Source organism: Hylobates moloch, unplaced genomic scaffold, assembly GCF_009828535.3.
Source record: "Hylobates moloch isolate HMO894 unplaced genomic scaffold, HMol_V3 SCAFFOLD_11, whole genome shotgun sequence".
In the NCBI taxonomy this organism is placed as follows: Eukaryota; Metazoa; Chordata; class Mammalia; order Primates; family Hylobatidae; genus Hylobates; species Hylobates moloch.
The window spans coordinates 41,558,407-41,582,989 of NW_026652286.1; the positions used below are offsets into that span (position 1 = coordinate 41,558,407).

The following is a 24,583-nucleotide window of genomic DNA, read 5'->3' on the forward strand; positions in this document are numbered from 1 at the left end:
CCCTCCCTAGATGTGTCCCATCTCCTTTTAGAGATTTCTCTCCTGCCCACCTCTCTTTATCACCCGCCCTCACCCCCGATTCCCCGGAATGAGAGAGAGAGAGAGAGAGAGAGAGATTGAAGACAGGAGTGTTGGCAGTGTAGGGGAGGTTTCGGGGAAGGGAGGGTAGGAGGCGTTGGGTACAGACGGCTGCCACGGATCCAACATCTTTCTCTGGTGCATCAGGGAACGTGGAGGTGGCGTTGGAGACCGGGTCTGCGTGCGTCACCTGCTGAGGGGCGGATGCTTTAGTCTGAGCCTAGAGCCGCGTTTACCGTACTGTGTTGCAGTGGCCGCAGTGACCGTGACACTGTTGCCACTGTACTTCCCTGCAGCTCCTCGCTGCGGGACTGGGGTAGCTCCTGCATCTGTCTCCGCACCCTCCATCTCCTGTCTGAGGCTCAACACTCAGGCTTCCACTTAAGGGTCCCAAGGAGCCCTCCACAGCTGGGCGGGAGTGGGGGTGGGGCCGGGGCCGAGATTTGGCTCCAGGGAAGCCTTGCCAGGGGAAAGGGCTCCCGGGAGGAAGCTTCTGACGTGAGTGTTGAGGGCAGTTGGGGGTGGTGGCAAGCACTGACAAGGATAAACCCGAGTAAGGTGAGGATGGGATATAATTCTAACGCCGGCCCAGCGCAGGCAAAAGAGGAGACGGTTGGCTTTCTCCACCGTCTCCAGGCAGCGCCCACACCCACCCGACACGCTAACGCTCCCTGTTTGCTCTCAGTGCAGGCAGAGCTGCCTGTGTAGGGTGTCAGGTTCCCACGAGAGGGGGCTGGAAGGGGACTGGGTCACTGGGGTGCAGCGGGAACAGGGCTGAAGGGTGCAGGACTGAACCGTGTTCAGCTTCTCGGGGCAGGATTTGCCTCTTCTACTATTTCAGCCCTGCTCCCTATGCATTCTCCTATCCATTCCTTTTCTTCCCCAGATTCCTATCTCCAGATTCCCATCCATTCTTCAGATTCCGGATGAACTTCAATACGATGTGAAATTCTTCTGACCCCCAGCAGTAGCTGTAAGAGGTGGGGGGCAGGCATCAGTGGAAGTGCAAATTAGAGAATGGAGTCTGGCTTTATGGGGGATTCAGCAGGCCCGTATCCAATTAATCTTTTGGAGAGGACCTGGTTCAGCCAGCCCTGAGTTTATAGGAGCTGAAGCATTGAAAGAGAGTTGAAAGACAGTTTATTCCTGAGAGGCCATCAACTGCTCCCTCTTTCCTTCCTCCTGGTACTGCCTGTCTTGCCCATCAGAGAGCCTGGACCAGAAGAGCTTGATTTGCTATTTGTTCAACTCCAGCACAGGTGGGGCCTCAGATAACCTGCTCAAGTTTTCCCACATTGGATGACAGTACCATGAGGAGGGAAGGGAGCAAAGGATATAAGGGACAGGGGAGTGAAAATAGAAGTAGATGGACATTCACTTATTTAGCAAACTATGCCAGTTCCAGGGGTGCGCACTAGTTGTCCAATATAGTTTGCCGCTGAGTAGCACCTACTCTAGTGGGGATTTTCCCAAGTAAGCCAATGATTGTAATATATGGTTGTTCAGTGCACCCACCAGGATGTACAAATCATAAATTTAGGAATTATTATTGATGCCTTACTCCCCTATGCTCCTTCACCCCTGTGCTGCATGCTGTGATGCAAAACCCAGAACCCTCTTCAAAAATGAAGGATTTATTTTCCAGCTGTGGAGAGTGCTGCTAAAAGATGGCCCTCAGCCGTCATAACCCTTCAGGAGTTGCCTAAGCAGAAGAAAGCCAGCTCATCCAAGGTTACGCTCCCTTTCTTGGGCATTCTATATCCAGTGGCCAATCAGCACAGAGGCATAAAGGTTTAATCCCCTCAACCCTCTGGTGGACAACTCTGAAAGATGCTCACACCCCTAGAACTCTTCATAGGGTTGACTGAGGTCTCTGCTGGGACTGAATTACTGCTCAGCCTCTCCTTTTGCCCAATCCTATTTTCATCCTCTCTCTTGCACAGGTGTTAACTCCAAGAGGACTCCTTAGTAAACATCCTCCACAGTAATCTTTGTTTGAGAGTCTGCTTCCTGAGGAACATAACTACATCACTCCCATATTGAATCAATCACAAAGTCCTGTTCATTTTAGCTACAGAGTTTTCCTTGAATCTGTCTGCTTATATGTCCACTGATATTACCCTACCCTTGACCCACACTCCTAACCTCCTAAGTGGGCCACCACATTTTACTGATGCCTCTCTACATCTATCCTTCACCTTATAGCCCAAGTACTATGCTCAGAATACAAATCTGACTGTCCCACTCTTTTGACCTTTGCTTTCGGGAATGAGAAAACATTTTAACAGAATTTAGAAAGCCTGTGTGGCCTGGCTCCCACTTACCTCTCTAGTCACATTATTTCAAATCGCTATGAGTCACTGTGATTCTTATTCTCTCCATTGTAAACACACTGGCCTTTTTTTGGTCACTCCCTCTTTTTTCTCTTTTCTTTTCTTTTTTTCTTTTGTTTTTCTTTTCTTTTTTTTTTTTTTGCTATATGTCCTCCAGTTGCATGGCTTTTCCATATGCTCTCTGGAAGCTTCTTCTTTCCTTCCTTACCTAATTAACACTTACTCATCCATCTGATCTCAGCTCAAGCTATGATTCTTCAGGGATATTTCCCCTGGCTTCCTCTCCTTGGGTAGGCAGAATTAGAAGATGACCCCCAATGACTCTCACCCTTATATAATCTTCTTTTGTGTGTGGATGGACCTGTGCATATGATGAGATACTACTCCCACAATTATGTTATATGGCAAAAGGGATTTTTCAGATGGAGTTAATTCTACTAATCAGTTGATCTCAAGATAGACAGATTATCTGGCTAGTCCTAACCAAGTCACATGAGTCCTTTAAAAGCCAAGGGTTCTTTTTTTTCTTGCTGGTAGCAGAAGAGGAAATCAAAGAGATTGGAAGAATGAGAAGAATTCAACACACTGTTGATAGCTTGAAGATGGAAGGGATAATGTGGCAAGGAATGCAGGTGGCTGTTTTCTGGCTTGAGGGTGAAGGAGGGCACAGGGCAAGTCCTGAGGGTGGCCTCTAGTTGACAGCAGTCTCTAGCTGACAGCCAGCAAAAGAACAGAGACTTCGGTCCTCCCCCAAGTCTGTAGAAAATAATTCAGTCTGGCTGAAACCTTGATTTTTCATACGCTGAGCAAAGAACCCAGCCACACTGTGTAGACCTCTGGCCAATAGATCTGTGAGCTAATAAATGGGTGTTGTTTTTAGCCACTACATTCATGGTAATTTATTACAACAGCAATAGACAAATCATACACCTTCTATCTCATGAGGCAGCAAATGCAGACCCTTGCAAGCCATGCAAGGAAGAATTGGGAGCATTGGAAATTTGTTAAGATTTAGAAAGATTTGGAAAGATTGCAGTGGAGCTAGTGTGGAGAGCAACTTAAAAGGTGGGACTAATTGGGAGTCTATGACAGTAATTTGGGTGAGAGATGGTAGTGGCTTGACCTAAAGTCATAGACATAGTGGAAAAGATTGATCTAAGACCTATCTAGGAGGTAGAAACAGAATTTAAAGGTAATTTGCATGTGGAGGGTGAGAAAGAAGGATGAGATAAAAAATGAATAAGGTTTCTGGTAACTCAATATAAACTATTTGATGATCACCTATGATGTTCAAGGCACATTACCTGAAGGTACATTTAATCCTCATGAAGAACCATGAATTTAGGTCCAATATTGTTGATCACTATTTTAGATGAAAAAACTATGGCTTAGAGAGAGTTTAAGTAACTTGCCCAAAGCCACAAAGCTACTAGGTGAAAGAGCCAAAATTCAAAGTCAGGGATTTTGGAAATCAGAATTCAGTTGTTCATACTGTGCTGCTTAGAATGAGTAGATGTCTTACGAAATTTCTCTGATTACCTTCTTTCTCTCATTTTACACAATATTGTTTTCAAATTTTCTTGTCTCATAAAATCTCTAATTTCTTCACACACACACACACACACACACACACACACACACACACACAGCATTCTTCACTCTCAATCTAGACTCTAACTTCATAGAGAAAATAGTAACTAGCAGAGAGAAACTCCCACCATCAAATCTGTTCTGTTTTGGACATATTAAGTTTCAGATATCTGTTAGATATCTAAGTAGAATTCCATTAGGAAGCTAAATATAACAGATCATATAGGAAGTAATGCAAACCACAGAATTAGAGTGTGTAGAATGAGAACAAATGAAGGATCAAGTCAGACTTTTAGAGGTCATTATTAAAGACTGGAGAGAGAAAGATGAGCCTGAAAAAGACACCAAGAAAGAGCAGACAGAGGGACAGGAGGAAACCCAGAGAGTGAAACATCATAAAAGCTAAAAGCGAAGAGGTGCAAGAAGAAACTGGTGAACTCATTCAAATGCTGCTCCTGGGTAAGCAAAATGAGGAATGAGAAATGTGGTCCAAAATTAGTAACCTGGAGATCTTTGGCAACCTTAGAAAGAGCCATTTTAGTGAGGTTGTTGAGGCAGAAGGCAGGGTAGATGTCCTGAAAACTGAATGTGATGGGAGGAAGTGGAGTAAATGACTTCAGGCAAGTTTTTAAGAAATGTAGTTACTAAGGAAAGGGGATAGAGCTGCAAGAGGATGTCAAATGAAAGATTTTTTTTTTTAAGATGGGAGGACTTGAACTTTCTTTTCTTTTCCTTTCTTTCTTTCTTTCTTTCTTTCTTTCTTTCTTTCTTTCTTCTTTCTTTCTTTCTCTTTTTCATTTTTTTGGCAGATGGAATTACTCCAATATATAAAAAGACTAAAGATAACAGGAGAGAGAGAATGATTAATTAACAATGCAAGGTTCCTGAGAAGTCAGGGATGTATGCAATCCAGAGCGGAAGTGGAGGATCCTAGCTTTTGATTGCAGTAGAGACTCAATTGTAAGAGGAAATTAGTAGAAAAAGATGATTATAGATGAAAATAAGTTATGGCCTACAAATTAACAGCTACATTTCCTAGACCTTTTTGCAGCTAAGTGCAGAAACTGCACATTATGACTAGGTAGAAGTGATATGTGCAGCTTCCACATCAAGGTCTTAAAGGAGAGAAATGGACCTTCTCTTCCTCTTTGCCCCTGTGGGAGGGCAATAGGAATGTAAATAGGAAAGCAAGCCACCTTCAATCATGCAGTGAGGGTAACATATTAGGGATGGCAGAGTGACCAAATGGAAGGAGTCTGGGTCTCCTATACTCTCAAACCATTTTATCATCCCTGATTCTTCTGCATGAAAAAGAAACTGCAGGCTTAACTCCTTACAATTTTTTTCTCTATTGTCATGGCAACCTAACCTGCATCTTAACTAAGACAGTTGTTTGTAGTTTTGGTAGGGAGCTGCTGTCTGATAGTTTTTATTTTGTTATGGAGATCTGGTTGTCAGAGAGTGGTGTGTGTGTGTTTGTGTGTGTGTGTGTAATGACAATTTTTAGTAGTCAAGATGGTTTAAGAAAACAATATATAATGGGAGAAGGTAAAAGGAGACCTGAGGAATGTAGTGAGATAATAGGAAAATACTGAGGGCCCACTTAAGGGTTGATGACTACAAATTTCTAGTGGGATGAATTTCTCAGCAGAGCTCAGCTGGTTGGATGCAAGCAAGGAGAATGTTGATGGTTCAGTTCATCCAAAGTTGGAATTTTACCAGATGAGTGGAATGGCAAAATAAAGGGACAAGTGTGAAAAAATGGGCCATAAAATCTCAGCTGGACATGGAGAAGAGAGAATTATATTCCAAGGGTCTGACTCCTGCCCTTGTTACTGTATTTGGAGATGGGGCCTTTAAAGAAGTAATTAAAGTTAAATAAGGTTATAAGGGTGGGGCTAGAACTGTTGTCATTACAGGACAGGGAAGAGACACCAGATATCTTCTGATCCACCATTTCCCTCATCCCCTGCCACCCCTTCCCCCTGCAAGCCACACACAGGGGAAAGACCATGTGAGGATGCTTTCTGCAGGCCAAGAAGAGAGCCCTCACCAGAAATTGAATGTGTTGGTACCTTGATCTGGGTTTTCTAGGCTCTAGAACTGTGAGAAAATAAATTTCTGTTGTTTAAGTCATCCAGTCTATGGTGTCTTGCTGTGGCAGCCTGAGCTGACTAATACATGTCCCTTTCTCCAATAGTCTCTCAGACTTCTCGTCACACTGCTGTCATTACTTACTTTCTATCTTTTGTTTACTCTCACACCCAAACACTGGCTCTAGCTGGATGGTCATACTTGGCTTCAGGAACCTCAAATATCTCATATTTTCCTTGTGGATGCCATGTTTTCATCATCTTTGTATCTTGCTCATATTCTCCCCTCTAACTAAATGCAGATGGGTTATGGAAGGTGAGGGCTAGGAGATGGCATGTGTAGATTGATTTCAAGATGTTTTGTAAAAGGGAAAATAAAAAACAAGTAATAGCTATAGTGAAGAAGGGAGGGGGAGCAGAGGATGGAGGGGAAAGGAATGAAAATGTAGGGCTAAATTGAAATCATGAAATTCCATCTATACTTCCTTTGCTAGACATAAGCCAGCATTTTGGAGAGAATGAGATATCTCAGGGCAAGAAAATAGGGATGCTTTAGATCAGAGTAAGGAAGGAATTGCAAAGCCAATATGGGCAAAGCCGTATGAAAGAGACTTGGACCCTTTTCCAGGAATAAGTCAGAAAACTAAGAGGTCAAGGAAGCACATGCAAGAGGTCCTGAAGTAGGCCTGGGCTCAGTCCTGAGGGACTCTGTCTTTCTAACTCGAGCTTTTACCTGCCAAAGTTGTTCGTTATTTGGTTTTAGTTTTGGTTTTGGTTTTTTAGAGGGGGATTTTGGACCACCTAGCTTGACTCTTGTAGCTAGAACAATTTACTTTCCCTTTTAGGAAGTCTCAATCTCCCATGGTACTGCCCCATTGGCCCAAATGTGGGCACATGGTCCTTCTTTCAATACTCTATATCACAACTGAGATAAGAGGGGAACATTTAAATAAAACTTCAGTAAATATTCATGGGAAACAACCGCAGAGAGCAGAACATAGTGCCTCATGCACAGTGCCAGATAAGCTGCTTTATAAGGGACTGCTTATTCTAGGTAGCTTGCAAGGTCCACAAAATATCAGTGCTTTAACCAGGAAACCCAGTGTTTACATTCCCAGTAGTGTGAGGGTCATGTAATACGCTCTGCCTCTAGCACTCTTGGTTCTGACGCACACACGTGCAGCTGAGGTCTGGTGCTAGGAGAGAAATCAGCTACAGTTTAGTCCTTGGGGTGCCCAGCTTGCCCTTTTCCCCATTGGCTCAGCCCCGCCCTCTGTGTCTGATTAGGCCACCTTCTGCTTATATCTTTCAAGGCCTTCTGTTCTCTGCATTTCTATGATGTGCAGACTTGCTTCTGTGCTGAGCTCCTGCCCACACATTCCCTGCCCATGCAGGAGGCCCTTCTCTTGGGATGATTAAACAGAGGAAGCCAGCTGAGAAGGCAGATGGGCTAGAGCCAGAGCAGGCAGGGCTATTGAGCAGACGAAAGAAACCAGGACGAGGACTGGCCTTTCAGAAGCCTGGGGCTTGTGCTGGGGAAGAGCAGAGGCACCCATTCAGGGGCTGGCTCTGGCTGGATACTTGACTTCAGATGTAGACCCTCACGGGTAGGCCAAGAGAGGCCTAGATCTCCCAGGTCAGGGCCTCATTCAAAGTTTAAGACAGCCAACAGAAGATCATTCCTAGAGAAGGCTTCCATGTACGCATACAAGCAAATAGCCTCTGGGGCCCTGTCTGTTGGACATACCGGTGAAGAAAAGGCTGAGGACAACAGGCCAAGGTATGGGAACTGAAAAGGTGAAGACAGACACAGAGAGGGTTCATGTGAGCTAGTGGTGAGAAGCACAAAGAATTTTCAATCTGTGGGGAGGGCAGTCTGAATGTTCCCAGTCATTCAGTGGTGCTGCCTGTGACAGGGCTGCTTTAGGCTCTGATTAGCACATCCTCTTCAGTAACGTCTCTCAGCATTACCACTGATATATTTCAGTCATTGTGAAAAAAGCTTAAACAAGAGCAGTTGAGATCACAATTCCCCAAGATTGTTCCCTGTCCCTAAGATTCCATTTCTCCCTGAGAAATTCTCCAAGCTTTTCAAGGCAATGCAATCCAAAGGCCTGGGAGGGAGCTGGAAGGAAGGAAGGAAGGAAGGAAGGAAGAAGTGCCTTCTGCTCTCTGCTGGTCAGACCTGGTATTGCCTGCACAACCTGGAGGCCCTGCCAGAGGCCTGGGACAAGCAGAGCAGGACAACCTGTGCTCAGGGCCCTCAAAGACATAATAGCTGCTAGAGGGACACGAATAATAGTCATAGCTACTGTTAATTATTAAGAAATTATCACCTTCTAGGCACTAGTAGGCAGTTTACATTCATTATCTCGTTTAGATTTTTAAATCTTCAGCATTTCTCTAAACAACCCTGAAAGATTTTGAGGAAGAGGCTGAGAGTCCCCCAGCTAGGAAGTGATGTTTCAGAACTAAAATACAGTCTGGTTGGCACCTAATGCATGCTGTTTTCTATATGTTGTACTTTAAGGCCAGCCTAACATTTGCCCTGACTTGGGTCATGGTTCTGATCCCAGCTCTAACCCAGCTTGACCACCACCACTGATCCTAGCCTCAAGCCAAACTCCAGCTTAACCCAAACTAGAATCCTCCCACCCTGCCTCCTGCTTCTGGCTCCTAGTGTTTGCACTAGGAGCAAGCACTCCACTGGATTGAATGGCCCCTTTCCCTTAGAGTCTGATTTCCTCCCAAGCTTGATACCTTATTTCCATCTGCCTTATGGGGCTAGCAGCCAAACCCCAAGAAAGAAAGGGTGGAGTGTGGTGGGTCCAAGAAGTTTCTGTGGGGGAGTAGCTAACTGGGAACACCAAGGAGGAGTCTACATCCCAAATCTTAGTCAGACTGAGGTTTCCTAAGGACCCAAGGAAAGAAGTAAGTGAGGATCCAGGTCCTGTAGGAGGGAACAGAGCTAAGCCCGAAGTAGTAGGGCTCTCAGATGGAAGGCCCTAGAACAGTCTTGACACCTCTGTAGAAATCTAGCAGTGACTCTCAAACTCCTGCCCTCCTCTCACAGCTGTATTTTGTGCAGACCCTGGGGTTGGAATTGGGAGCTCTTATCCAGAGTAGCTGGTGGTCCTTTATCTTTGCGGGCAGACAGCCTTGCCAGTGACTCACAAGCTTTCCCTGGCACAGCTGGCTTCTTCCCCCTGGTTACTGCAGTTACTGCCTCTGATAGTCATTCTCAAGAAGGGAAGAGCTTGCTTGGCCCTGGCCTCAAACCAGGTGATTCCTTTCCTTATCTCCCTAAAAGAAACAACACGACAGACCTAGGCTTCATTCCATGTGACTTAGGGACCTGTGATATTGGGCAAGTTATCTAATCCCAGAATCTTGGTTTCCTCATTTCAAAATGGGGTAATAATGACATCTTTCTCATACAGTTTTAGGATTGAGACAATGAACTTAACCCAGGATCTGGCATAAAGTAACTTCTCAGTAAATCAGATCTAATATCTTTAGTGGCTCTGTGGGCTTCAGATTCCTGATCTGGAAAGATGAGCATCATTATCAGCAGCAGCAGCATCATCATAGCATTAATAATAATTTAAATTTCCTCACATCGTTTTAAGAACCAAATCAGATAATACATGTAGAGCAGTTTGTAAATTATTCCACAACAGTGTGTAAAAAATTAGACATTTGATTGTCTAAATCAGATAATTCTCGTCTAAACTTTTAAATACTTACTTTATGAAAGATCTATCTATCTATCATTTAATTTCAATAGTTCTGGGAGTACAAGTGGTTTTTGGTTACATGGTTAAGTTCCTTAGTGGTGATTTCTGAGATTTTACTGCACCCATCACCTAAGCAGTGTACACTGTACCCAATACATAGTCTTTTATCCCTCACCCCCTCCCAACCTTCCCCTTGAGTGCCCAAAGTCGATTATATCACTCTTATGCATCCTCATAGCTTAGCTTCCACTTGTGAGAAATATAATATTTAGTTTTCTATTCCTGAGTTACTTCATTTAGAATAATGGTCTTCAGCTCTATCCAAGCTGCCAAAGACATTATTTTGTTCCTTTTTATGGCTGAGTAGTAGTCCATGGCATATACATACCACATTTTCTCTCTTTCCTTCTTTCTTTCTTTTCTTTCTTTCTTCCTTCCTTCCTTCCTTCCTTCCTTCCTTCCTTCCTTCCTTTCTTCTTTCTTTCACCAAGTCTCCCTCTGTTGCCCAGGCCAGAGTGCAGTGGCGTGATCTTGGCTCACTGCAACCTCCACCTCCCGGGTTCAAGCTATTCTCTTGCCTCAGCCTCCCAAGTATCTTGGATTACAGGTGTGTGCCACCATGCCCAGCTATTTTTTTTTTTAATTTTTAGTAGAAATGGGGTTTCACCATGTTGGCCAGGCTGGTCTCAAACTCCTGGTCTCAAGTGATTTGTCCACCTCTGCCTCCCAAAGTGTTTGGATTACAGGCATAAGCCACTGCACCCGGGGCCTTATATACCGCATTTTCTTTATCCATTTGTTGGTTAATGGGTGCTTAGGTCGGTTCCATATCTTTGCAATTGTGAATTGTGCTGCTATAAACATGTGTGTGCATGTGTCTTTTTCATATAATGTCTTCTTTTCCTTTGGGTAGATACCCAGTAGTGAGATTGCTGGATCAAATGGTAGTTCTACTTTTAATTCTTTAAGTAATCTCCATACTGTTTTCACTATGTGGGAGATTTAATCTCAGTTGGGTTTTGGGCTTTCTTCCCACTGTCTTTCCCAATTTAGGGCTTTGTAAAAGTCTCTGGGGCTTTTATGTTGAACTGGGGCAGGGCCTCTGGTCTTTGGAGCATGCTGATAATGCTGGTATGTGCCTTGTTCAAGCTTGCACACTTCTAGGGGATGCTGCTCTGAGTCTCCAGTACCTGTTCCGGCATAGTGATCATTCTCCAATTCTTTCCAAAGACTCAACTCTTAGTGTTCCCTATTTTGGGCCCCCATAGAAAGTGGAGTCTAGGCTGCTTTTTTCCTTTAGAAATCCTGTGGTAGAATTTTGACTTCTATTACTTTTGCCCTCTGATGTTATTCCCAGGGTTATGGCAAAAGGGACATTGAGAATGTAATTAAGTTAGTTAATAATTAGTTGATCTTAAAATAGGGAGATTATTCTGGATTATTTAGGTGAACCTACTCTAATCAGATGAACCCTAAAAAGGAGAGCTCTTTCTTAGCCTGGTAGTAGAAGGGGAAAATTAGAGATTTGAAGAATGAGGAAGATTTAATACACCTTTGTTGACTTGAAGATGAAGGGGCCATGTGTCAAGGAATCAGAGATCTTTCTCCTACAGTCAATGGAATTGAATTCTGCCAACAACTTGAATGAACTTGGAGGGAGATTCTTCCCTACAGTCTCCAGGTAACAGCCTAGTCCAGCTGACACCTTGATTTCAGCATTTGGAGGCCCTGAACAGAGGTCTAGTTGACTGACACTGGCTTGGATTTCTGACTCACAGAACTGTGAGAATAAATGGGTGCTGTTTTAAGCTGTTAAATTTGTGGTAATATGTTACAGCAGCAAAAAAACAAAAAAACTAATATAACTCTCAAGAATCTCATTCCTTTTCCTTGTCTTAGGGAATCTCCCCTTGTCAGAATAAAATTCTGCTTCTTAAACTCTTCTTAAGCTCTCACAGACAACAGGGCACATTTTACCCCTAACTCCATCGTTTGTGAAATCCTAGGAGCCCTATTTTTCAAAAACAAAATCTTGGCTGAGCATGGTGGCCCACACCTGTAATCCCAGCACTTTGAGAAGCAGAGTCAGGCAGTTCTCTTGAGTCCAGGAGTTTGAGACCAGCCTGGGCAACATGGCAAAACCCCATCTCTACAAAAAATGCAAAAATTAGTCAGACGTGGTGGTGCACACCTGTGGTCCCAGCCACTTGGGAGGCTGTCGTGGGAGGACTGCTTGAGCCAGGGAGGTAGAGGTTGCAATAAGCCGAGATGGCACCACCGCACTACAGCCTGAGCAACAGAGTGAGACCTGTCTCAAAAACAAAACAAAACAAACTCCAAGACTCCCACAAAATCTCTGGCAAAAAGTTTCTGTCAATTTCTGTTTCTGATCCTATAATTCAAAAAGCTTTAAATTTTTTTTTTTTTTTTGAGACGAAGTCTCGCTCTGTCGCCCAGGCTGGAGTGCAGTGGCACGATCTCGGCTCACTGCAAGCTCTGCCTCCCGGGTTCATGCCATTCTCCTGACTCAGCCTCCCGAGTAGCTGGGACTACAGGCGCCCGCGACCACGCCCAGCTAATTTTTTTTTTGTATTCAGGGTTTCACCGTGTTAGCCAGGATGGTCTCTATCTCCTGACCTCGTGATCCGCCCGTCTCGGCCTCCCAAAGTGCTGGGATTACAGGTGTGAGCCACTGTGCCTGGCCAAAAGCTTTAACTTTTAAGAGATGCAAAGATTTAGGTCCTTTCTTGTGATGGGAGGAGGGATAAAATCAACAAAACCCAAATGAAAATTTTAATAAAATTTTTGGCCACATTTGTAAGTGTATAGCCTAGTGCTTCATACACATTAGTTAATATTCTTTGGACTAAAAGAATTTATTATTATTTCTTGGTTATTCCAGGAACTTAAAATTGTGTTCAATTCTGAATATCCTGACCTAATTTTACCCAGCTTGATCCCAAATTGTCCAAATATTGTCTTCAACAGAGTGATAAAAACAATTCTACAACTAGAGGACTTCAGAAAGCAACTGATGCTATTCAAGGTGTCTTATGATATGGTGGCTCCACCATGAAGATTCTGATCTCCTCATCCTGGAATAGCAGAGGCAGGGCAAAATGGATAGCTGGCCCTTTGAGAGTTTTGTTTCTGCAACCATAAAATGCCAGATAACCAGTGATCACCCTGCTAGTGCTATAGACCAGGATTAGATGGCATGGCAGAGGCCAACTTTTCCAAGACAGCCTTCACTGGGGATAGCTGTGCACATTGTAATATGTCAGTGAAAAACTTGTTCTCAACTCCCTAAATCCATCAGATGCCACCCAAATGGCCTTTACGATGTACCCATCCATTCTAGTTCAAGATGATATGAGGGCAGAGATGATAGAAAAACCTCTCAAGAAATTGACACACATCTTCCTCCAACATTTGTCCTCTATCTGCTTCAACTCTTTCTTCTTTGGTTACCAAATATATATTTGGGTACTTACTAGGTGCCAGTCACATCCCTGGGGACACAAAGATGAACAAGAAAAACCCAGTGTTGGTCTTGTGGATCTTATATTTTGTGAGAAGGACATATCACAAAAAAACTATATATTTTAAGATGATTTAAAGTGTGATTATCCTCATAATCTCTCCTGAGAGTAGAGACACATCACTCAGTTATATCTATAAGTTAAATCCTCAATACATTTTAAACTACAACCTGGCACAGCTCAGACTTCAAGACTGGCCAGGCCCTGGAGGAGCTGCAGTGGTGACTCAGGGTGAATCTGGTTCAGACATGATACCAGACTCCTCCCCATAGACCCTATGATATCTTTCCTGCCCCAAGTGCAGACCTCCTTCCAAGTACACCAGATTTAACTCCAAAATTCCCAACACCCTCATCTCTAATTGCCTCTGACTGTAATATTCCACTGCACCTAGTCTCTACTCTCCCTTATATTTTGGAATACTGTGCAAAGAAGAAAGGCTGGATTTCCACCAGCACCAACACCAGTTCCAACAACTGTCATGGTAGGGCTGGGCCAGGTGAATGGTCCTGTTGGAACTATTCACCCTCTTTCTGTTGGGAGAATGGAACTATTCTCCTCTTGGAATCAGCCCTGAACACAGGGAAGCCCTGTATCCAGGCTCCATGGCTGGCCAGAGGGAAGAAAAAGAAGAAGTATCTGCTCTGGCCCATTTAACTAGATGAAACCCCTCAGAGCTTATAAATTGAGAACATATGCTCTGGTGTAGGATGCAAAGACCAGTGTGCATGGGCACTCTTACAGCAGTGTCATGTGAGAGCCTGCTTTGCCTAGGCTGAGTATTGATTCTCTATTCTTCAGGTACCTCCCCTCTGACTCTAACCCACTAGTTACTACACAGTTCATGCTCATCACCTCTGTGACTCAGAATTCAGGCTTCAGACTTCAGAATTCAGACAGAATCCATCCTGGCCCACCACTGACTTTGCCTTTTCTTTCCAGCCCCATAAATGCTTAGGGAGGAGGCAAATACTTTATTGAAGTGCAACTTTCAGGGTATACTTTTGAATCGCCCATATGGGAAACATTCAAAAGACATCTTAGACCTAGAGGGCTCAGGGTGTGCTTTTGTGTTTTCACAAGTGTGTGCACACCTGTGAAGGGCATCTGTGTCTATTGGTGTATGACTGTCAGCATATGTGTGTTTAGGAGGTGCATGACTGAATGTGTATATATTATGTGGGTGTAAGATACATCGGTGCTTGTGAGAAAGCATGTGTGCTATGTGTGCTGAGAATGGAAATACCAGAGCATTTTAGATGGAATGCACAGTCTTGGGGCCAACAGGTCTATGAGCAACTGTGTGTGTGTGTGTGTGTGTGTGTGTGTGTGTGTGTGTATTGGTAGGTGGGGGCTGAATGTGTGCTATACTCCTATATCTCTAGCTGGGCATCTACAGACCAATTTGCTCCTGTGTCTGTGATCTCGCAGACAGGATGACAGAGTTGCAGCAGTTAGGCTTTACTACAACTCTGGATTCACTAGGAGGTGGGAATCCTAGGGATGGGGATGGGGTCACTCTGGACCTGGGGGTCCCTCCTGGCTGGCCCCGCCCTCTTCATCTTTGGAAGTTCCCTCCTCAGGCTCACCCTCGTCATCAGCCTCAGCCAGGTCCTCGGGCATCGGCCACTCTCGAGTCTGCCACTCCAGCCGTTCAATGCGGTAAGCAATCTTAAGTGCGCTGGACTCCAGCTCAGCCAGGAGGCGAGCAAACTTGGTCTGCAGATCATCCAGCTGCTGGTCTAGGCCTCGTAGCCGGGACTCTGTGGCCTCCTGCAGGGCAATCTCAGCTGCCTCAGCATTCACATCCAACTTGTTCATTTTCAGCAGGATCTCACGTCCTTTCTCCTCCATGATGGTCTGTGCTTGTGGATACTCGCTCAGCACCTCCCGCAGGTCCTCCTTGCTCAGGCAGAATAGGTCTGAATAACCTAGGCTCTTGATATTGGCTGTGCGGCGGTTCCCAGACATGTTCCCTGTGGCCCATGGGCAGATGGGAGGATAGTTAGTAGGAGGGTGAGGAGGTGGCATTTCACTCCTGAACCAGGACCTTCACCTCCATATTTGTGCTTCTGAGCCTCTCCTTCTGCCTCATTAATTCTTTCATTTAGTAACATACTGGGGACCAGGCTCCATGCTGTGTGGGTATCAGTGACCTGCCTCAAATAATTCACAGTCTAGAGGAGATACACATATATTGGAATATATAACAGTATGGCTAGTGCAGTGAAGACATATTCATCAGGTGCTGTGGAAAGGCAGGCAAAGAGCTCCTACCAAACTGTAAGGCAGGGAATTTAGGGAAGTATGGAGGAAGAGATGTCCTAAGATAAAATGTGAATATTTGTCTCTGCCCAAATCTCTGTGAAATGTAATCCCCAATGTTGGGGGTGGGACTTGGTGGGAGGTGATTGGATTATGGGGGCGAATCCTTCATGGCTTGATGTTGTCCTTGAGATAGTGAGTCGAGATCTGGTTGTTTGAAAGTGTGGCACCTCCCCCAACCCTTGCTCCTGCTTTCACCATATGACATGCCTGCTCCCAATTTGCCTTCTGCCACAATTATAAGCTTCTTGAAGCCTCCCTAGAAGCTGAGTAAATGCCAGCACCATGCTTCCTATAAATCCTGAAGAACTGTGAGCCAATTAAACCTCTTTTCTTTATAAATTATCCAGTCTCAGATATTTCTTTATAGAAATGCAAGAACAGTCTAATACACCTGAACTGAGTAGGAGGTTAACTAGGGGGAGGAGGGGGACAAGTGGGGGTAGGGCAATCTAGGCAGAGGGAGGAGCAGGAACAGAGGGAAGGGGGTAGAAAAGAGTCAGTTGGATGCAGAAAATAGTAAGCAGTTCAGAGTGGAAGAAGCGCAGAGTGTAGGGGGGGTGGAGAGAGGGGAGATCTAGGTCACGCTGGGTCTCATAAGCCATGACATGAAGTTCAGGCCTTATGCTGAGGGCAGTAGGAAACTATTGAAATATTTTTAGCAGGGAGCTGTATGATATCCTTTGCAGTTTAGGAAAATGTAGGTGGAGAATGGGTGGGGAGATAGGTGAGGCTGAATACTTCGAAGTCTTAGAGCTAGAAGGACCTTGGACAAGGGAAAGGGAGCTACTATCTGTTGAACACTTGCTGTATGCCAAGCACTGCGCTGGATGTCTCACTCACATAGCTCATTTATTCTCACAAATAACTCATTGGGTTTTTATTATTATCCTCATTGGATAGGTGATTAAACTGAGGCCTAAATAGGGAAATGACTTGTCCAAAGTCAAACAGACAGCATCCTACCACATACAGGATGTGGAGCTTGAGGGGATCATTGGAGGACAGATGTGAGGCTTTCAGAATCCCTGAGGGTAGAATTCTCATGCTGAGAGAGCCAGAGCACATCCAGCTTCTCAGTCCGTGACAGTGTGCTCACCCCATTTGCAGGATTTCCTGCTTGCACAACCTCATGCCTAATACCTGTGACTAGGCATAACAATTCCTACTGCACAGGGCTGATGAGAGGAAAAAGTAAGCCAGTAGGTAGTACCTGGCTTGGCCTAGAGGTGATGGTCAGTAAATGGGAACTTCTTCTCTTCTACCTTTCTCTTTCCACTTGGCTGTAAAAAGGTTGTTCTTTCCACGCATCCCACATGTGCATACCTGTGCAACGTTGGGCAAATTACCCAACTTCTTTGAGTTTGATTTCCTTATCTTTAAAATTGGGATAAGAATAGTACTTATAGAACTGCTGCGGGAATTTAATGAGTTAATGTCATGTGAAGCACTTAGAAAAGGGCGTGCAGTAAGCAGGTAATAAATATTAGCTATTATTATTATTATCTCTATCACTGTCCAGTAGTCTATTGGTGCTTCAGTTGAATATCCACAGAGCAAGTCTACTCTCTCTTCCACGAACCCACCCTGTTCACTGGCCTTGGCTCAGCTTCTTCTCAGGGAATGGATCTTCTATGTGTTGTTTTTCCCCTGATCCATCTAGTGACTCAGAGAAGGGCCAGGTTTCCTCAATCAGAAGTTTAGGCCTGAAGTACTATCTGGTCCCAGCGCTGGGTTCTGCTGTTCCCCCCTCCCCCACCCCATCCTTGTCCCTGGAACAAATACTGAGATACCCACCTTTGATGTTGATGATGCTGATCTCCCCAAAGTAGAGCCCTGCACCGAGCACAGCATACTGTGTGATACCATCATCTGCCACCACGGCCAGTTGACCCTCTCGGATGATGTACATCTCTCGGCCAACGTCCCCTTTGCGGCATACATATTCGCCTGGTGAGTAGGTCTGGGGCTGCAGCTTCAGCACCAGCTCCTCCAGCAGGCTGGCCTCACAGTTCTGAAAGATCTGCACCCGGCTCAGAGTGGACAGGTGCACAGACACAGCCACTTCTGCCCGCAGCCGCTCAGGCAAGTGCTGTAAGATGGCTACCTCATTGGTCATCTTCTTGTTGATCTGCAGGTGCTGATACCTGAGAGTAAGGACAGTGCCATTTCCTTACCAGCCCTTTATGTGCCTGCCTCCATCCCTTCCATCAGGGCTTAGCTCAGCTCCAGCCAAGAATCCCACCATACTGAGATCTAACAGGGGTCATGAGAGTACCTGACAGTTGGATCATCTGTTTTCCAGGGCATAGACACCTCTACCACTTTACATAACCCTTCACCTCCTATCAGGCTCTACCCTGCCCACCAATCAGTGATGTCTTGTTCCACTCCTACTCTTAGCTACTTCAGCCACCAAGGGCCCCTCCTCTCTGGAGACCCTCTGCTCTACTTCCCCAACTTTGCGACACTTCCTTTTGTTCAGTCCACAGTATGAATCACCATAGGTAGCCAATGATCTTGTTGCTGACCGTTCTCAGGGGAGATTGCCCTTCTTCATCCACTCCTTCCAGAGCCTTCTGAGCCCTACCAGGCAGTGGCAGTTCCCATTCCCTGGTCTCCATGTTATCCTTTTTTGAGTATGAGTTCCTCTCCCTGTCAGTCTCTTACCTACCCCTCCCCCAAGTCCTGATTCCCTCAGTTGAAATTAGTTCCCTCTTTCCAAGCCCCAGCCAGCAAACCCGCGGCTGAATGCTACATTTTGACAGCCTTGCCTGGCTCACCAGGCACTAAGTACCCAGTTACCTCCCTCGGGTTCTATCACCTACACTGGTCCCTGTCCTGGTCTGGAACCCCGCCTTCTCACCAGTTAATAACTCGCCGCTCCAGCTTGCGGTTGACGTGCTGCAGCTTCATGTACTTCTTCACCAGTGCATGATCTGGGTAGAAAGCCGCATCTGCAGTGTTCATGTTGTAGATGACAGAGCTCATGCTACCCATGATGGTGGCGAAACCCATGACGGCCAGCAGGAAGTCGCCCACCATGAAGAGGTACTCCTCCTCTCTGGCTGGCGGCGGTGTATCGCCCACTGTAGTCAGGATCAGCGTGGAGAAGTAAAAGCTATAGAGGTACTGGCGCCGCAGGCGCTCAAAGCCAGGCTGCGCAGGGTCCGGGTACACCCATGTGTCACGCCCGAAACCCAGATACCGGGATAGGGCAAAGTATAGGCAGCTGTTCCAATGGATGACGACAAAAATGTAAAGCATCAGCTTGGCAATGCGAAAGGCATTTGGGTAAGCTGTGCGGGTCTCTGTGCGGTCGAAGGCCTCGAAGAGGCGGGGCGCGCGGAGAAAGCGGTTCAGCCTCAGGGTGGGTGTGTGCGGGCCCAGCCGCACGTAGACCACGTCTGTGGGCATCAGGGAAGCCAGGTCCAAGAAGAAACTCCAGGTGCGAACGTAGCGACTCGAGATCCTACCCTTGTCCACCACCAGGATGCCCTGTTCCAAGAATCCTGGGGAGAGGGGGCCGGTAGGAAGGGGACCTGCTGTAGTCAAGCTTGGGCTGAGCATGAGCTGCCCAGGGCAGGCCAGGGAGACTGCCTGAAGGACAGAGTGGAGCCGGGCATAACTCTGCTCCCGGGTTTCCGGGGTGAGCGCTGGGATGCTGTCAGGCATAGAGGCACGCGAAGGTGCTATCATGGTGGGAGTGCCTTTCTTGTTACTTTTTAAGTGTCTGTCTTTAGGAAGGGAACGTGGAACAAAGGGTCATTCCTAGAAGCTCACTGACCTGTGTGGAAGCGCACCACCATGTCTAGTAGGTATAGCAGGTCACTCGTGTAGTCCAGCACCAACCAGGCCACCAGATAACTGTGCTGCAAGTCGGGGAAGCAGGCTCTGCAGGGCAGGGTTAAGCATGATTGGATTAAGGGTACCCTCTTTGTGCGAGGCGTCTCCCCAGGGCCCTTAACCCTCTGCCTCAGGCCCTCCCATGGGAATTGCTCCTCCTCCCTGCCCCACCAAGGGTCTGCCCTTCTCCTTGACCTCTCTTTAGTCCTCTTTTTGGCTTCCAGCCCCTCCCTTAGCACCCCTGCCACACCTGCACACGAGGATGATGAGGTTATACATAACTGGGAAGACCATTGTGTTCAGCCACCAGTAGTAGTAATCCCCAGATGGGTCCAGGACAGGCAGCGACTTCCTGTAAGAAGGAAAGTCTTGCTTCATTTATTCACCAGGTATTCAAAGCTGCAGTTGTGACTGGGGCACCAAGAGGAGTGCAGAGAGGTCCCACACAAGGGACCAGGACTTCTCACCTGGCCTTGGATGGGGCTGGGGGACTGGACTCTGTTGTCTTCACTTTGGTGTCCCGGCTCATGGTTCTGTGGTCTGGTGCTGGGGTGTGAGATGTCCCCACCCTCTCTCCCTGTAGGGGACTTCTGGAGTTGGGGACTAGTGCCTGACTGCCTGAAGGAGGCTGCCCTTGGGCTCTGGCTGTGACTTCTTTGTCTTTGAGGCTCTTAGCAACACAACCAGAACTAGCGCTACTGAAGGGGTGGAGACAGTCTAGCTCTAGCACTCTGCCCTGTCTCCCAGGGCCTGAGCTTACACCTGCCCAGCTAAACACCTCTAATGAGATCCCTGGAGAAGGTGGGGGTACATGCCTCAGAGGGAAGCCTGAGTCTTGTCTCTGTTTTCCTTCTCCCCTCTTTCCACAGCAACTGAGCTCCATAGGTGTCCTCTGGGTCAGAAGACCTGAGTTTTAGTGTAGGATCAGACACTCACTCTTTTATCTTTGCAAATTCTGTTTGGGCCTCGCTATTTATTTATTTAACAACTATTACTGAATGGCTCATTTATGTCAGGTGCTGAACTATTCTCCAGTGACAAAGAGATGCCTCTCACATGAGAAGTGAGCTCTATTTTTGTAACCTACTTCCTACCCATATCTACCTCCACATATACCTTCCCCCATCACACCACTGTCATGGATAGTGTGATAGGGGCCATCCTATGGTGCTTTTGTCTTCATTTCCTTCTGTTACTTCTAGTGCCTGATCCTACCAACTATTCCATGTGTTTTATGGTTCCCAATCTTTCAACTTTTCTCTTTTTGTGAACCTGCTTAAATATCTCCTATATCAAAACAAACAAAAACCCTATCATTTCTCCCTCAACCTGATGTTCCTTTCACTGCTATCATCTTTCTCAGTCAACAAATCAAAATCAGAACACCCATAGGCAGGTGTTCTGTGTGCCAGGCCAATATTGTGCTAAGTACTAGGAATTGGAGATGAATAAGACACACTCCCCCCTCTCCAGAAGCTCACAGTCTGCTAGGTGAAATAGTCAGGCCGGCAGGTAATTACACATTAGGTAATTAAACAGCAGCAGTCATTGCCAGGCTACTGATGAGTACTCTGTTAGGTGGATACATAGAAAGCTATTATAGTACACATGAAGTGTCCCTACAGAGCCTGGGTTCTGCAGGATGAATAGGAGTTCGGTACAGAGATGGGAGGGTGAAGAGCACTAGAGGCAGAGTGCACAGAGTGGGCAAAGGCATAGAGATATCAAAAAGCATGGGTGACTGGGCAAATATCAACTGGCTTATTTTAGAGGGCCTAGCGGGTAGTGGTGAGAGATGAGGTTGAATGATAGACAGAGGCCAGCTCAGGAGGAGTTCTGTCAGCCATGTTATAAAGCTTGGATTTTACCCAACGGCAATGGAGAACCTGCGAAGAGTTTTGCACAGTTCAGTGATAAAATCAGGTTTGTGTTTTTGGAGTGTTTTTTAGAAGAAAAACCTGTGGTCCCTAATTAAATTTTGAAAAACTCTCTTTTCCCATGGCTTCTTAATTTCTTTTTGCAAAGTATTACGCTTGTTGAAATAAAAAGACAATGTTCAAAGTAATGCAACAAAATGAATAAAATCCTTTATGATGCCATAATGGCTTGGTTTTCTGTTTATTTCTTTTTAGTGTCTTTCATAAGCTCCTCTGTCTATTCCTTCTATGATGGTGTTTTTTTTTTTCTTGGATTCTGTTCTAGGCTTTCTACTTTTGCCATCCTCCTAACTCTGTCTGGTTGACGTCAGTCACCCACAGGACTTCCTTTCCCATATAGTGGCTCCCGAGAACTCTCCCTGAGTTGCGGTTATCTATATGACTAACTGCTCACTGGATGTTCCCACTTGGGTATCCCGCAGTCACCTTCAACCCATTGGGTCTATAACTGAGCTCATTATCTTCCTCCACTTTTTCTTCTAGAATTCCTATCTATGCCCTTTCAGCAAAAAACCTGTGACAAGCATTTATTATTATTACTGTATAACGTTGTGGCAGTTAAAAAAAATGGTCACAAATTCTCCAACACCACTCCCTTGTGATAGTTTGTATAGCAGGAGTGATGTTGTATGACTTGTAAGGCTAGATCATAAAAGGCCATGCAGCTTCCCTCTGGTTCTCTTGGAATGCTTGTTGTCTGGTAGCTCCCTCTCAGAATGTTCCCTCTTGGAACCTACCCATCACATTGTGAGAAGTTCTATTTGACAGTTCCCCCAATGAGTTCAGCTTTTTCATTATCCCAGCCCAGGAATTAGATGTGTGACTGAAGAAGCCTCCAGATGCTTCCAGCCACCAGCCTCAAATCACCCCTAGATGTTCAAGCTTTACAAATAAGGCCCCAGACATCATGGAATAGAGACAAGCCATTCCTGCTGCATTTCGTCCAAATTCCCAGAATTTGTGCACATAATAAAATGGCTATTGTTTTTATGACACTAAGTTTGGGTTGGTTTGACACATAGCATAGTAACCAGAACAAATAAACACAGAGAAAGGTGTACAATCCTTAAGTATATAGCTTACTACATTTTCACAAAGTGAACACACCCATATAACCAAGCACTCAGATCAAGAAACAGAACATCACCAGTGCCTCAGGAGCCCCACTCTGCCCCTTTCAGTCAATGTTCTTCCAAGAATAATCACTATCCTGAATTCTAATATCACAGTTTAGTTTTACCTGTTTTTGAATTTATATAAACTAAGCATTAGTTTTTAATTCTTCCTCTTATTTTCCTCTTATATCCACCCAATCATCAAACCATGGTGATCTACCTTCTAAAAATCCACATGTCCACTTCTCTGCATTTTTACTACTCTAGTTTGGGCCTTATCAGCTTGTTTGGTCTTTTGCAAAGTTACTGTATAACTATCAATCTATGTATAAAATTCTTTATAACTATCATCCCAAAAATAAAATCTAAATTCCTTAACAGGGTTTATAAAGTTCTCCAGTCCATGTCTTCAACCTCATCTCACAATGTTTCCTCACATGTTCCCTAGGGTTCCGACACACTGTACTGACTGCAGTTCTTATAGCACCTCCCACATGCTGTCCATTCTTCCTTTCCCTGGTCTGATCCTTTGGTCTGAAACTTCTATTTCTTTTTAAATACTTTTTATTTGAACTAATTTTAGGCTTACAGAAAAGTTGCAAAAATAATACAGAGTTCTTATAAATTCCTTATCCATGTTCCCCTAACGTTATGATCTTATATAACTATAGCACAATGATAAAAACCAGGTATTTAACATTGGCAAAATACTTTTTTTTCTTTTCTTTCTTTCTCTTTTTTTTTTTTGAGACGGAGTCTCGCCCTGTTGCCCACGCTGGAATGCAGTGGTGCGATGTCGGCTCACTGAACCTCAGTGAGGTTCAAGCGATTCTCCTGCCCCAGCCTCCCAAGTAGCTGGGATTCCATGCGCGCGCCATTACGCCCAGTTAATTTTTGTATTTTTAGTAGGGTCGGGGTTTCACTATGTTGGTTAGGCTGGTCTCGAACTCTTGACCTCGTGATCCGCCCGCCTAGGCCTCTCAAAGTGCTGGGATTACGGGCGTGAGCCACCGCGCCCAGCCGGTAAAGTACTTTTAAAACTACATGCCTTATCTGAAACTTCTATTTTTCTATTTTAGTTTATCTTACTCTTGCTTGTTTCCCAAGACTCGGCTTAGACACCATCTCCTCCCGGAAGTCTTCCCTAAGCTCCTTCACCATACCTTCCTCTCATCCTCTATACATGCAAATGATGCTAAGTGCTGCTCCTAGATGGCCCCCACAGCAATGCACTTATTACACTATGTTGCAATTCTCTGAGGTCCTGGAGAGCAGAAGCCGGTTCTAATTGATCTGGAATCCAGCTGGGCAGGCAGGCACTTATTCCATGTTCCTTGACTAAGTGCTCAAGGGGTCACGGAGCAGCACAGCACAACGGTGTTGGGGGAGCCAGGGGCAGTCGCCGCTGGGGTACTAAAGTAGAAACCAAGCTATGCACGACAATGGAGCAAAACGAACTACAGTGCCCGCAGTCAGCCCTTTCCAGGGCTCCGCTTTTCCGCAGGCCCGGCCCACCTACTGATTCCTCCTCTCTTTTCGTGATAGCCACGCCCCTCCACACCCACTCTTCCACTCCAAGCGTCTCCCGGAATCCATGGCCCCACCCCTTTCTCTCTCGTCTTTCTTCCGGCTCCATCTCTCCCAAGCCCCGCCCTTCTGATCTTTCCCTGCCTGTAAAAGTCGCGTCTCTCCTTAGGTCCCGCCTTCTGCCCTCTGATTCGACCTTTCCTTCCTGGGCTCCGCCTCTGCCCTGCCGGCCTCCACCTTCCCAGAGGCCTTCCCCTATGACACGCCGGAGTTCTTCTGAGGGGCCGGGTTTACGTACGAAGGGGCGGAACCAAGAGGAGAGACGGTGCTCCTCCCTCGGATAGCCGTCGGCGACCCCGCCCCTGCGTTCAGCCGTTGCCAGGAAACAAGCGTCCTTGCTCGGGTTTGGTCGGGCTCAGCCAATGAGCTGGCACGCCATTGCCCAGTCGTGCGCCGCCGG

The 24,583-nt window shown here is 45.9% G+C and overlaps 1 protein-coding gene across 4 annotated transcripts; it reads right to left on the reverse strand.

The window, feature by feature from the left end:
• Window positions 1-142: 142 nt before the first annotated feature.
• CNGA4 (cyclic nucleotide gated channel subunit alpha 4) lies at window positions 143-22,536 on the reverse strand. Of its 4 annotated transcripts, none has more exons than XM_058446380.1 (7): window positions 20,012-22,536; window positions 19,795-19,896; window positions 19,486-19,592; window positions 18,565-19,210; window positions 17,496-17,845; window positions 14,963-15,349; window positions 143-268 (listed from the first exon to the last, which is right to left on the reverse strand). In XM_058446380.1, the coding sequence occupies exons 1-7, from the start codon at window positions 20,425-20,427 to the stop codon at window positions 222-224; spliced, it is 2,055 nt and encodes a 684-aa protein (XP_058302363.1). In that variant the 5' UTR covers window positions 20,428-22,536; the 3' UTR covers window positions 143-221. The 4 variants fall into 4 exon arrangements, with proteins under 4 accessions (XP_058302363.1, XP_058302364.1, XP_058302365.1 ...); XM_058446381.1 differs by lacking the exon at window positions 143-268 and adding an exon at window positions 498-1,049 and having other exon boundaries at window positions 20,012-22,535; XM_058446382.1 differs by lacking the exon at window positions 143-268 and adding an exon at window positions 13,252-13,343 and having other exon boundaries at window positions 20,012-22,535.
• Window positions 22,537-24,583: the final 2,047 nt, after the last annotated feature.

What these genes read in the sequence shown, in the direction of transcription:
- CNGA4 (XM_032166780.2), bottom strand. Translation starts at nt 20,427, where the DNA reads ATGGAGCTCAGTTGCTGTGGAAAGAGGGGAGAAGGAAAACAGAGACAA. An exon ending in CCAGCCCCATCCAAGGCCAG is followed by an intron (nt 19,897 to 20,011) that starts GTGAGAAGTCCT and finishes TCCTTCTTACAG; the next exon opens with GAAGTCGCTGCCTGTCCTGG. An exon ending in CTCATCATCCTCGTGTGCAG is followed by an intron (nt 19,593 to 19,794) that starts GTGTGGCAGGGG and finishes CCTGCCCTGCAG; the next exon opens with AGCCTGCTTCCCCGACTTGC.